Here is a 15421-nt window from a genome sequence, read left to right as displayed (position 1 = left end):
CTCTTAATCCAACCTCTGCCAGCGAGTGTCTCTCAAGCCGGACTTTCACTTAATAAACCAAATGCGGGGTCCCAGCAAGTGTCTCTCAAGCCATGTCTACCCCGAAGGACCGGGTCCCAGCGAGTGTCTCTCAAGCCGTGTCTACCCATCATATCCATATCCAATACCACACCACACGCACGCCACGCACACACACTGCTCCAGATTACCACAAACAACATCCATGGAACTTCAACAATTATGAATGCAATATAAAACATGCCTAGTATTTAACTACATAGATACATATTTATAAGTGATGCATGGGCATGCTTGAACATATAATAATATCGAAATTATAATTAAAATTAATATTTTACTTCCAGACTTAACCGAAGTCACTATAGCAGCTGGGTAGATGAGGAAGGCTGTCCCGGCTCACCTGACAATTTCATTGCAATTATTTAATATATTTGACTCAATACAAGTTTAGAAAATACCAAAGACACCCTAAGTTGTGCTGAAAATCTGGCAGAGTCTCCCCTATACCTAGGACCTACCCAACCTGCGAAATGATTCAAATAACATTTATAAACTCAACTCATATCTCATCATCATTATATGGCCCCTCCTGGGCCCTCCAAACCAAGTAATAATCACAACATTAGATAACTCAATTATAAGACTTTAAAACTAATATTTTTCAAAAACTATCTAAACTAATTTTAAAAATTCTATAAACCTGGCCCGTGGTCCTTAACAATATTATAAGGCTATTGCAATAGGAATCGTAATTTTCTTATCATCCACGAATATTTTATAAATTTTATTCTAACCCAGTACAAGACAAAAATTGAGTGATGTAGAGTTCGAGTTTATTTATGCCAAATTTGACAACTGGAACGCTTCCAGAACGTCTGAAAACGGTGGGGTAGCCTATAATCTTGACCTAGTTTTGAAATGGTTTCAGCAGCTTATCTGCTCGGCCCGAAATTGCAGATTCGGGCGACGATCAAATTTCCACGAAATGAAAGTACATATGCGAAGTCCACAATACCAGGGTTAGAATAAAAAAAAAAAAAAATATATATATATATATATATATATATATATTTGAAAATTAGGGATGTTACAAATTCTTTTCTCTCTTATATTTGTGGACACCAGAGTTTATATTTTCTTTTCATTATTCATGTTTTGATTTTCATCCTCTTCGTACATGCATACACCTACTTTTGATTACCCCTTCAGATCCTAAGAACTAGTGGCCTATATATATATATATATATATATATATATATATATATATATATATATATATATATATATATATATATATATATATATATAATTTTTATATTATTTATAATATTATTAAATTTAATAAAATGGCATTCAATTTAGTAACCAATTCAGTCAGTTGTAATGAGATTGGTCGTAAATAGTAACTGACAATAAAATTGATTGTAAATTAATTGCTATTTGTAACTAATTTAGCAATCAAAAAGTTAGTTACTAATTAAAAAAATATAAAAAAATTAAATTTGCAAACAACAAATAAAAAATTTAAATAAATAAATTTTCAAAAATTACTAAAATAATAAATTATTAATGAAAAATTAGTACTAAAAAATAATATAAAAATATTATTAAAAAATTACTAATAATAACTATTATAAAAAATATTAACAAAAAATTAAATATAAAAAGATATTTATAAGACAAATTACTAAAAAAATTACCATATATATATTATAACAAAAAATATATTTATATAAAATTTTTATTTTATATCAATGAAAAATAAATTAAATAAAAAAGATGAGAAAGAAAAAGGTGATGAAAAAGAAATAGATGAGAAAAAAATGATAACAAAATAGATGTGAAAAAAAATTGTTAGAAAGGAAAAGATGATAAATAAAATAGATGAGAATAAAAAAGATGATAAAGAAAATAGAAGAAAAGAGAAGAAAGAGAGATAAAAAAAATAGTAATAGAGAAAGAAAATGAGTAGTGGAAAAAAAAAAGTAGTGATTTATATAAGTGAATTAGCAACTGATTGTCGGTTTTTAACCTTTTTTTTTTAAATTGGCAGAAAATTTTTAGGGAAAATTTTACAATTGATTGCAATAGCAATCGATTTGCGTTTGCAAATCAAAATAAAAAAAAAAAGGCAAAAATTTTTTGAACGAAAAATTACTAATAGCAATTGATTTTAATTGGTTGCAAATAAATAATTGGGCGAACATTTTTTGAGGAAAAAAATCAGTTATAAAATTGATTACTAATAGCAATCGATTTTAATCGGTTACTGTTAGCAATTGATTCTCAAATTGATTGCAAATCAAAAAAAAGAAAATAAAAAATTAGGCGATAACTTTTAAAAGAAAAAATTTAGTAATCGATTTGTAATTGATTATAAAAATCAATTACTATTTAGCAACCGATAAGGATCCTATTGCAAATCACTATCTATTTTAGCAATTAAAAATTGATTGTTATTATTAACTAATTTTTGTAATCAATTACAAATCGATTGCTAACTTTAGAGTCAATTAAATATTTTTTTAATTTAGCAATCAATTTCCTAAATTGATTGCTATTAATAATTGATTTTAGAATATGTTACTATTAACAACAGATTTTAGCAATCAATTTTTAATGGATTGTTAATAGCAATCAATTTTAAAATCAGTTGCTAATCATATATTTAAAGATTTTCTAATAATATATTTAGTTGATTGTAAAAATCGATTATAAAATCCATTGTTTTTTATAATAAACTTTATTCAATTCTTGAAAAATACATTATTAGGAAGAGTAGAGTTTACCAATGTACCAAATGTTATTCCATTTCTGTCTTCGCTTTGAAAGACTTAAATCAGCACTTAATTTTGGGAACGGATGCCGATCATAAAGAATTGGGAAATTTTAATGCAGAATGGGAGGCCCATTGTTTAACAATCTGGTGTATAAGGTTCTGGGAAGTTTCACTCTAGAAAAGCCACTTGACTTGACCACTAATATTAGTGTGAAAATATATAGTAGGAAAAACTATTATTGAAAGACCACATGATTAACGGCCGAAACATTAAAAACATATAAATATATTTATTTATTTAAATCTTTCTAAGATTTTTCCGATTTAGTTAGTTAAAACGCTTTAGTTTTATCAATTTAATTCTTAAATTTTATATTAATCTTAATTTTAATAATTAGTTTAATTAAATAATTTAATTAATAAACATAATATAATTATTTCCTATATTATTACTATTAGCTAATTTTTTTTAATTTTTTTTATCAATTTTAATAATTATTTTCAAATTGATAAAATAGTATTTTACTAAATTAAATAAAATTTTATTTTTAACTAATTTCGATTAATCTTTATATATGAACTTATTTTAAGAATACATATTGTTTTAAAAATTACTAATTTTTCATGTCATTATATTCGTTATACATGTTCGTGATTTAATTTTTTTTAAACAAAATTTTATTATTTTTATATATAATATAATATTATCATAGCATTATAAATATTATATTTAATTATTTAAATTAAAATATTAATTTTATTTTCATTTTAATTAATCAATTTAAGAATTATTATTTTTTATTTGATTATATTTTTAGGAAAGTTATGTATTGTATTATTAATATATAATATTAATTTAATTATAAACTTAAATGTAAGATAATAGTAACTTTTAAAAATATAAATGGATAAAAATATTTAAAAATTAAAACAAATTAATAATAAATGTAAATTAACTCATTAAATTAATTTGGTTAAAACTCTATTATTTTAATTTTTTTTAAGTTTGATTTACATATATTTTATTTTAATTTTTTATAATTTAAAATAATATTAACTTGTATAATAAGGTTGCATAGTTAGATTAATGTGAAAGATAATTATTTATAAAATTAAAAAATAGAATAATTTTTAAAATATATTTTGGTTTAAAATGTATTTTGGTTAGTTTGGGCATTATCATTATAAAATTTTCATTTTTATTATATTAATGTTTAAAAATTTTATACTATCATATTGTTTAATATAAATAATTTTAAAATATATTTAACATTAATTATTTAATATATTTAATAAGTATTTTTATTTTTTTAAATTATAAATTATGTTATATTTGTTATAAATACATCATTGAGTAAAATATAAATATAAATTTAATTATATATTTTTAATTATTTCATATTAATCATATAAGAATACTCTTTTTTTCCTTTTTTATCTTCCTCTCATTTTTGTTATTTTTAAAAATCTAAAACATAACTATTTAAAATTAAATTAAGATAAGCATAACTTCTCATATAAATATATACAAAAATATAATTAGACTTTCCTAAAATATCATGGTTAAAATTAAAAAATTAGTTAAGATTAATTAATAAATTAAAAATTAAAAAATATGCTAATTCATATAAGGATATTAACAAATTATAATTAATCTACAATTAAACTAAGCAAACTCAATAAAATTCAAATCTTATACAATAACATTTAAAATGCACTTTTTTTTACGTAAAAATGATATTGATAATCCCAAATATTTTCCAATGCATCAATATTAAATATAAAAAAAAATCAATCTATTTTAATCTATATAAATATCATTGAATTTGAAAGTATATTGGTCTTATTTAGATATAACAACGGATTTAATATTTGCAAATACTCAATCTGACAGAACTGAAATAGGATGGATTTAGATAGAGCATAATCAAATTCAATATGAGTTCAGTTTAAAAAGATTAAATTGACAAAATTAAAATGTTTGCCTATATTTGAAAAACTATGTTTTGATTTCTTTTTAATCATTTAGCCATTAAATAATAATATAAAATTTATTTAAATAGATAAAAATTTGAAATAAATGAGTATCTAAATTTTATATTATGATTTTTTATTATATTTTAATAAAAAATAAAAATTCATTTTTGTTTTAAATGATTAATTATCCAAATAGAGTCTAAATAATTTTTATGAATACTATTTATTTTAAATTTTAAATAAATTTATAAATTACAATATTTTATTAGCATAAAAAAAATTTATTTAAAAATTGAATAATTAATAAAAAAATTCAGAGCACTTTTCTAATTTTATTAAAAATTTTAATTATTTTTATTCTATTTTTAGTTTTATTCTATTTACCTAAATTAATCAAAACTCAAATGCAATTATAATAATTTCATTAAAGTTATCAATAAAAGATATTTTTTAATTTTACTATACTGAAAAATAATTTTAGAATATAAAAATATTTATTTTTTATTTTTAATAAAAATAAAATAAATGCAAATTTGTTTATGTATAAAAATAAATTGTAAATTTGGTTAAATTTATATTTTTATCAATATCAATAATTTTTTTAAAAAATATAAATTTGTGACTGAAAAGTAATTCTTCTACTTGAATTGAATTTAAAATTTAAAATTTTAATTTTAATATTTAGTTAATATATATAAATAAAATATATTTATTCAAAAATTAAAATAAAATTTAACATTATAAGTTTTAAATATTTAAAAAAATTAAAAAATAAATTAGTAAAAGTAGATTTATTATATTAAAATATCCTTAACTTTATATTATTTATAATATTATTAAATTTGACAAAAAATAATAAAAAATAAATAAAAGTATTGTAAAAAATTACAATAAAAGAAAAAAACCAATAGCATCATATAAACCCTAATACTATTTTATATATTGACAACTAAAAATTTTATAATAAAACAAATTATACATTTATTTTCATATAATAAATTATTTATTAAGATTATATTAATATATAAATTCATTATAATTAGGTTTACATACTCGTTGATCTTTTGTAATTTGTTAAATAATAGATCTATTATTAGGAATACCACAATAAAATATTATAGAGAAATAAAATATATTAAAAATAAATTGAATTGGGCTTTTTATAACACTTTGAACTAAAATAACATAATACATACAAAATTATGAATATTGATTAAAACCCAACATTTTAATTTTTTTAAGACTACGAATTAAAAAAATTAAACAAAATAAATATAAATCAACTAAAATACTATATATATATATATATATATATATTTCATAAAAAATATTATTGTGGAGTTAGCGTTATATATTACTTAATTAGATGAATATTTATATTATTATATTTATTAATTTTTGTAACTTTATTTTTTTTAGCATTAAAAATAAGGTGTGAATGGTTTATAAAAATTAATATTTTAAAATCCAAACTATTTATATCCATAAAAATCATAATTAAAAAAATTAATTTTATAAATTGAATTACATTGGTCCGATCTTATTTTATGATTTTAATACAATTATCGACAATTAACTAAAATTGTATTAAATTATGTCAAGTAAAAAAGTCAAAATTTATTCTATTTATGTATTTTTGATTTTTTAGATACTTTATATAGTTTAAAACAATTATGTGTTTATATATAATTAGATACATATTGTGTTATATTTTGTTAATTTGATGCTTATATATATATATATATATATATATATATATATATATAATCAATTACTCTTACATATAAAATAATTAATAACTTTTTTAGTTTCATTTATTTGCAATTTAATAATTTATTCTATTTGTATGTTTAATTATTATTATTATTATTATTATTATTATTATTATTATATAAAATTTTTCATTTATTATTTTCTATAAATTAATATATTAATGTTTATTGTTCATTAATACGAATAAAATTATTATAAAAGATTTCAATTTTAAACTTTTTTTGTTGTAAACAATTAAATGTTATTATTTAAAAAATTTAATGAAATATCTAAATTATTTTTTAAAAAATTACATATCAAAATTTAACTAAATTTTTTTAATAACTATTTATAAAATATATAAATGTATTAATTATAATTAAATATCATTATTAATAATTTTATAATATTTATTTAATAGTATACTGGTTTAACCCCTATTAAACTTTAAACCCTTATCTCTCTATCTTCACTTTTTATATATATATATATATTTTACTTTAATACTAAAACATTATATTAAAATACATTTTAATCAAGAAACATAATTTTTTTAGTATCAAATTTTCAATTAAAAATTATAAAATATATTTCACATTATAAATATATTTTATATAATAAATTAAAATATTTAGATATAATTTAAATTTAAATTAATAGACTATGTTGTTAATCAAATAAAATTTTAAGAATTAAATTATAATTTACTATTAACTTTCACTATATACTAATTACATTATATAGTATTTATCATTATTAGTGATTTTATCATTAACAGAAACAAGAACTCATAATTTTGCTAAATACTTATGATAAATTAATTACAATTAGTTATCAATGACCAACTATCAATTATTAATAACAATTGTAACTATCAATTATCTACCCCATACAACAGGTAAATCAATTATCAATTACATTGTTTAAGTCATATATATATATATATATATATATATATATATATATATATAAAAGTAAAATTTAACTTTTAACTAAATTTTAATATTATTTAAGTAATATATTTTTCTTGATAATGTATTCAACTAATCATTTAAAAACTTTAATCAAAATCAACATGACAGCCAAGATACTCATGGTCTCGTCCGCCTCTTCAAATTTTCCCTTATGCATATCCCAAAGAAGTAAGTTACGCGCAAGCGAAGGACCCAAAGTATTCTCCTGTAGTATTACACGTGGCCGAGGACCATCCCCCAGATATTGTAATTGGCACCAAATATTTTTGTTCATGATAGTGAATTTCACCCGGAAATACGGGCAATCCGAATGAACAAGCTGCTCAAAATTTTGGCAGAACGATGCCGCGAACCTAAAGCCAAAGTCATGGTAAAATGGAAATCTAATAAGCACAAAGATTAGGAATTTATTTAGTAAGTTGAAAATGAAGGATAAATTTCTTTAGTACTCACTCAATTTTATTAATTATTTTAATTTAATCATTATATTTTAATTTATTTTAATAAAATTACTTTTTTTTTTATTAGCAACCTTTCATACCAAAATTTGATAGAATTTTTATAAAATTTTTATATATGTGTCTTATATGATTTTAAATTATAAAAAAAATTTCTCCCTACTAGATCATATTAAAAAATAAAAAAAATTATTTTTATACTGTTTATTATATTTGTTAATCCCTATTTTTAAATTCCTAAAAAAAATAAAAAAATAAAAACAAATTTCAATTAGACTCAGTGCATATATAATTTCTCTTTTTATTATGTAAGTCCACATAAATCATGCCACATAAGAGTTGTTCCAGAAATTCTCTCAAAATGAAATAATAATCACTAAAATGAAATAATTAATAAATTTGAATGACTATAAATAAAATTTATCCGAAAAAAACCTCTTTAAAATTTTTCATAAAAAAATTCACTTACGAAGTTAAGATATAAATATATAAATTCTGTTTATTATACTTTCTCATATATATATATATATATATATATAGATTGAGTTAAATCTACACAAAAATTTTCCATAAAAATAAGGTTTATTTTCATCTTATAAGAATTTATTTTTATATATATATTTTATCAGTATATTATTATTTATTCTTTATATTCACATTCAATTTATATTTATTCCTCGTATTTGTTTTCTTTTTAAAAAACAATCCAATTTTTTTTATTTGTTCAAAGTTATAAAAAAAAAAGTCAAATAAATTTTTGTTAAAAATAACCTATAATTTGTTAATAAGTCAATTTAAAATGATAGAAGAAATTACTCACTTTTGGCAAAATTTTTTAGAAGGGAGGTCATATCAAGAGGATCATTGGGTATTTGTATTCCCTCACTCATAAAGAATATGGAACTCACCCTCTTAAATCAAAATATTTTGAACGCTATTTTTTAAAGCTTCGAAATATTTTAGAAATTTTCGTCAGACCAACTGAGTCCACTTGAAAGTATTTTAAATAAATTAAATATAAATATATTGAAAAAGCTATATAGTGGGCAAAAACCTAGTTAAAAATAAAAGCGGAGTTGAGAAAATTACCGGTTTTCACAACCACTGGAGATGTCCTCTAACCCAAAACGCACCAAGTCCGACAGACGTGTAACTGACCGCCCTATCAAATTCGGTTCCTCTATACTCGTAGGAACCTTTATAATAACGTTGGAGATGTTGCACTGCGTTATATCAAGATATTCGAGTGAAGGGAGCCCAGGAATTTCAGCCGATATAGTATCAAATGGGTTATCACGCAGAACTAAATGTCTCAAAGAGGGCAAATGAAGTTCCGTGGTAAATTTAACATCAGATAAATTGCAGTTTGTAAGGATTAAATGGGTCAAAGAAAGTGGAAGAAAAGCAGATGAAAACATAGTGGATTCTGGACCTTCTCTGCCTGATAACCAAGACCAAGGCCCCCTTACATCTCTCGAGCTAAAGCTTAATTCATTCAAGGTAATTCCACCAGCAAAAAACACCTTCAAGGATTCCATCTGAGCCAGCTCTTTGGGTAGCACTTTAAGTTCTGAGCAACCAGTCAAATTTAGTTCTTCAAGTGATTTCAAATCAGCAATTGTGTCTGGAAGCATCCTGAGATTTATGCAGCCTTCAAGATTTAACAAGACAAGTCCCCTTAGGACTCTAATAGATTTGTCAATCTTGACTAAATTTATACAATCTTTCAGCAGCAAACTCTCAAGACCAGGCAGTCCCGTGAAGTCAGGGCTTGCAGTGAGTAAATGAGAGTGACTTAGGTCAAGGATCTTCAAGCATGGAAACGACTGAAAATTTAGTGGAAAAAAAAAATCGGCTTCAATAAATTGTCATATAATTTGATAGATTATAAAGAGAAAAAGACAAGAAGAGTGAGTCACACACCTTTCCCTGCCAAGCATGTTTTAGCCTGCTATGCCGCATATCAAGAACAACAAGTTTCTCCACATTTAAACACGTTGGCATAGAGTTCAAAGGGAATCTGAGCCAACGCAAGCACACCAAGTGTTTTGGAAAATCTTCATATCCTCCATCAAGCTTAACATCATTGAGCAGGAGCACATTTAATTGGTGCATGTTTGCAAATGCCTCTGTTTTTATCACATCTGCGGAGGTAGATGAGGTTTTTGGGATATTCCCAATCCGTTGGCAAACGATGCCAACAAGACGATTAACCATTGAAGGACTATCTTCACAACCAAGCACTGATTCCTCCACCGAATTTTCATTCTCTTCTCTTAACATATGCATGTCAAGAATGAGGCCCCTAATTGTCTTGGTACCCTGCATCAAACCAAGAAACACACACAAAAAGAGTTACAGGAGAAGCACGTAAAAACCAAAAACAAAGATGTGTATGAGAAGTGTAACTCACGGTTTTTTCTGTCAACACCCTAAATACCTCTTTATGATTACATATTCTACTGCGCTCCCCCGGTTCATCAGGAGATTCTTGGCGAACAACTTCCCTACCCATGTCTCTAACCAACTGATGCATCGCTAGGTTGTTTCTTTCATTGATTTCAATGAGACATCTATCCAAGAGATGTTGAACTCCAATTATTGCTTCGAAGCCACAGCCCTCTAAAATTTTAACTACAACATCTTTATCCCACCCAATAAAGAAAAAAACTATGTGAAGAAATATGCTTCGATGACGATCATTATGTAGAGAATCAAAGCTTTTTCTGAGAATCTTTTGAATTCGACTATCAGGAATTTCTTGCAGTTCCTTAATCTCACTTTTCCATTCATCTATACTTCTGCGACGAAGAAAGGAGCCTAAAACACAAAGAGCTAATGGAAGACCATCACAAAGGCTCACTACACGTTCAGAGGGCTCATCGAAATTTTCAGGAGAATCTTCTCGTCCAAAGGCATGCAAGGCGAAGAGTTTATGTGAGTTTTTAACACTCAATGGCTCAATGTGAAGTTTCCAACAACCTTCACTTAACAAACACTTCAATCGAGTTGTGACGATGATTTTACTTCCCGACGACAGCCACTCTTGCTCACCAATAATGGATTTGAATTGTTCTGAATTATCCACATTATCAAGAATAATGATAACTTTCCTGCAACACATAGCATCCTTGATCTTCATAACTCCCTCATCTACATTATATATCTTTACTGATTCCCGCTTGTGGATATCTGAAAGAAGTTGTTCTTGTAAGCTATTCATACCTTTTGGCTGTTCTGATGTTTCTGCAACGTCCGCAAGAAAGCAGCTCCTTTCAAACTTGTGAGAGTTCTGGTTATAAACAGTCTTTGCAATGATGGTCTTTCCAACCCCGCCAATCCCGTAAAGTACCAATATCCTAACATTTGTCGACTCATCTTGCAACCACTGATTAATCCGGCCTACATAATCATCTATTCCTGTTAAGTAGGAACCCACATGCAGAAGCTTGCGATCCAATTTATTCGCAACGAGCTTGACAATGTTTTGAATGAACGGTGCCTCGTACCTAAAAGCCAAAGTCATGGTTAAAAAGAAATATAATGAGCATATGTAAGGATTATCATCCTTCTAATACAAATAAATTTATGTAATTGATTTAATAATACTGGAATGGCAGGAATTTGAGTTGTCGAAAATAATAATAATAATTTCAACTTTAACTTTGATTTGGATTATAATTCAATTAACTGCTTCAATTCAATTAGAATTCAACACCTTCAACATCTGTGTTACTAGTATTGTTTTTTTAACAATGTCAAGTAGTAGTCCTTGGAGATTGTAGTAGTTTAAATAAGTGGTTGTTTGGTTGAAATGAATTTCACCAAATTTTGTTAGCATGTAAATATTTTAGGATTGAATTTCATAAAATTATTTGAAATGAATTGGATTAAAATGCTCTTATATTTCTTACAAAAACATATACCCTCTCTCTTACCTTTCCTACTTTTCTCTACCATTATGCACTTAGATAATAAAACTATTTGTTAAACAGACCTCTCAAATAAACTGAATTCTGCATTTTAGTGAAATTCTAGTTAAAATGAATTGTATCTTCGGATTAATTTGAACAAAACACAGAGGAGTTGAGAAAAATACTGGTCTTTTAAAACCTCCCCGCCTAGATCTGCAACTTCTTTAAGAGCTGCCCTCCATCTCTCCACCTTGTCTATCTCCTCCTTTAGTTGCTGTTCATGTCTATCAAATGCTTCCTTGAAGCTTTCTTTCTGCCGCCTAACTGCACTTGGATCGACATGGTAAAAAATTGGCAAAATATGCATACCATCAGATTTTCTACGCTCATTGATCATCAAAAGCTCATCAAGGCACCATCTTGAAGAGGCATGGTCTGGAGAAAACACTATTACTGCTACTTTTGATTGTTGAATTGCTTTCGTGAGTTCTTGGTCAATGTTTTTCCCCCTCTCAATTTCTTCATCGTCCCTGAAGGTGTGAATCCCCGCTCCAGTCAAAGCTGCATAGACATGATCTGCAAAAGTCTTGCGAACGTCATCGCCTCTAAAGCTCAAGAACGCATCAAAAGGACAAGAAGATGATGAAGCAGCCATTCTATAAAAGAGAAAACTTCCGAGACAAATATATGAATGACGTTATCCAAATCAAGGTACATCCATGGAACAGAAGATATGAGCCACCAAATTTCTGAACAAAACCATTAGATCCACAGAACGCACTTGTTAGCAATATGAAGAAAAAAGAGAATTCTTCAAGAGACTCTGATTCTTCAGCCTCCCATAGAGCAGATCGTAACATGTAACCAAGAAAATCAAAAACAAAACCACCAGAAGACCAGAGGAGGAAATTTCTAGGAAGTTTCACTCTAGGAAGCTATTTGACTTGAACAATAATATTTGCGTGGAAAAACTATAATCGGAAGGGGAAATGATTAATTAACTTTATCAATTTAATTATTAAAATTTTAATAATTAGTTTAATTTAAATTATTTAAATATTTTTTTATATTACCTAATCCATTTGTAACACTCCAAAAATTCTAGATAATTATTTTATATATAAATATTAATATTTTATTATATTAAATATTTTAAAATTTTATTTAAAATTTCTGAATTTTTGAATCAAATTTGATTTCCTAAAATTATTAAACTTCGATAATTTTTAAAAATTAATTAAAGATTACGTGGTAAAAATAAAAATATATTTAGACTCTATAAATTTTTTTGAGTTTTCTGAAATTTTTGGACCGCGTTTTTTGTCTTAAAGCAGAGTAAAAATTTAATTTCGAGTGTTTTGAATCGAACCGGCCGAATCAAACTAGACTGGGTCGGACCGATCAAATCAGACCAAATTTCCTTCTTTTTCTTCCTCCCCATCGTGCACCTGCTGCACCTCCCTTCCCTCTCCATTTTCTCTCTCCTCTCTCCTCCCCTTGCAACCCAACCGCCGCCTAGCCCTTCCCCGGTCACCGGTGCCCCACCTTGACGTCTTCTCCTTGCCGGAAAGTAGCACCAAACTCCCTCCAGTGCGCGCGCGCAACGTTCCACCTTCTCGAGCTGATTCCAGCCGATCCAGCCACCAATTAGACCGGTTATTGTCCTAAACCTCATCTACATCTCGAGAGCTTTTCATAGACACCAACAACATAAAAATTCATCGAGCGGTTTGTTCAATTTTTGCCCATAAAATTTTAGCCTATTTTGACTTTTGAGCTAAATTTGCTCGCAAACTGTGAACCCCACAAAAAATCTGAGAGTATGGGTGGACCGAGCCAGACAATTTGAAATTAGTTATATGGGTGATGATGGAAGCAGAGTAAAGAAAAACCGAGCTGAAGGGCCATCCAATGTGCCACAAATAAGTAGTATGGGTGGCAATCAAAGCCACTATAGTGGAAAGGTCAGAGGAAGCAGGAAGGCAGACAATAAACACAAAGTTAGGGGGTTTAGAGGTTCTAACAGCGGTCAGAGTTTGGGCTACAGTAGTTCTGAGTCTGGTTCAGGATCTTCCTTAGCACCTTACACATAGTGTGAAAGAGGACATTCAGGGCTCTGTATATTAGGACGGATGGCTCTACTAAGTTTCAATATGAGTATTGGTAGAAATGATTCTACTGATAGTTCCGATGGAAATAAAGAGAATTGTAACACCATCACTTTAGCTAGTCTGTGCATTCGACTGTTCCGCTGACTAATGTCTGTCCGGACAGCTAGAATGACTGTAACTATATGTAAACGAGAGTGAGGAGTCATAAATAACCCAAATAATGGTAAGGAAAAATTTAGAAAAAATTTAAGAAATGAAATACAACAAAGTTAAATGAGCCGGTGCCCCAGTGATGGGTGATCCTAATAGGAAGTTGCTGTCTTCACAGCTAGTAACCCTAAACCCGAGGGGAATCCCATGAAATAATTTTTGGGACTTCAGAGAAGAGTCATTGAGGTTTCGATGGTATTAGAATGCCAAGAAAATGCTTAGAAAAATTTTTAAATCGGTACAGACAATTTTAGCCTTTTAAGCAAAATGAAGGGCATCTTGGTCATATTGCATTTAGAGACGATTTTTCACCAACTTGTCCAGTTAAGTAAATAAACTATATAACATAAAATATTAATAAATATTGTGAAAAATTTAATTGAAAATGAGTAGAAAAGAAAAGAAAAGAAAATGAAGTAAAACTTGAATTTTAACATAAGATGATGTCATTAAGAACACTCCAACCAATCACCATTCAACAAGCCTTCTTAAAACAATTAAAGAGACAAAAATTAAAGAAAAAAAAATCAGAAAATGTGGTCTTCTTCCAACAGCCAGCCGTCCATAATTCTCTCTCTCCCTCACCCATTTTCTTTCCTCCATTGTTACACAATTCAAGCTCTAAAACCCTAGTCTCCCACCACTAAACCCTAGACTCCCTTCATTAAAACTTGTTTACACCTCTTGGGTAAGTGTTTGGCTGCTAAGAATTGAAGAGAAAGTGAAATTTAAGCTTGAAAAAATTCTGCTCACACAAGGTTAGTGCATAAAACAAGTTCTCTTCCTTCTTTAATATGTGTAAGCATGCTAAATCAAGTAGAAATTGCATGAAATCAAAAGAAAACTATGAGTAAATAGAACCTCTAAATGTTGGCAGCCATGAGAAAGTTTGAGAATTATTGGTTTTTACTGAAATTAAGTGGTTATTTATATTATTGATGAGCATAGATGATGGATAAATTGATTGGTATGAGTTTGGTGTGTGTATGCCATGAATTGGAATTTTAGAGTTAGGGTTTGGGGCAAAATTTGGGTTTTGCTCATGTTTTGGTGAATGGAAGTCCTAATGGTCAATTAGTGACCATTTGGCTATATTTGACGAGGAATTGAAGTGATTTATGCCAATGAAATTGAGGTTAGGTATGCTGTCTTAGGTGACTTGCAGGGCTGGATGTGAGTCCAATAAGTTTGAGCAGCTGTAACTTGAGTGGTGTAGGTTCAATTG

The 15421-nt window shown here is 26.7% G+C and overlaps 1 protein-coding gene across 2 annotated transcripts; it reads right to left on the bottom strand.

Moving 5' to 3' along the window:
* Positions 1-7544: 7544 nt before the first annotated feature.
* Positions 7545-12834, bottom strand: LOC131169231 (disease resistance protein RPV1-like). Of its 2 annotated transcripts, none has more exons than XM_058139531.1 (5): positions 12061-12831; positions 10402-11470; positions 9885-10283; positions 9051-9787; positions 7545-7856 (listed from the first exon to the last, which is right to left on the bottom strand). In XM_058139531.1, the coding sequence occupies exons 1-5, from the start codon at positions 12528-12530 to the stop codon at positions 7577-7579; spliced, it is 2955 nt and encodes a 984-aa protein (XP_057995514.1). In that variant the 5' UTR covers positions 12531-12831; the 3' UTR covers positions 7545-7576. The 2 variants fall into 2 exon arrangements, with proteins under 2 accessions (XP_057995514.1, XP_057995513.1); XM_058139530.1 differs by having other exon boundaries at positions 7546-7856; positions 10375-11470; positions 12061-12834.
* Positions 12835-15421: the final 2587 nt, after the last annotated feature.

The sequence above is a fragment of the Hevea brasiliensis genome, chromosome 17, assembly GCF_030052815.1.
Source record: "Hevea brasiliensis isolate MT/VB/25A 57/8 chromosome 17, ASM3005281v1, whole genome shotgun sequence".
NCBI lineage: Eukaryota > Viridiplantae > Streptophyta > Magnoliopsida > Malpighiales > Euphorbiaceae > Hevea > Hevea brasiliensis.
Note: the sequence above shows the minus strand (reverse complement) of the source record. Positions and strands in the feature narration are given on the sequence as shown.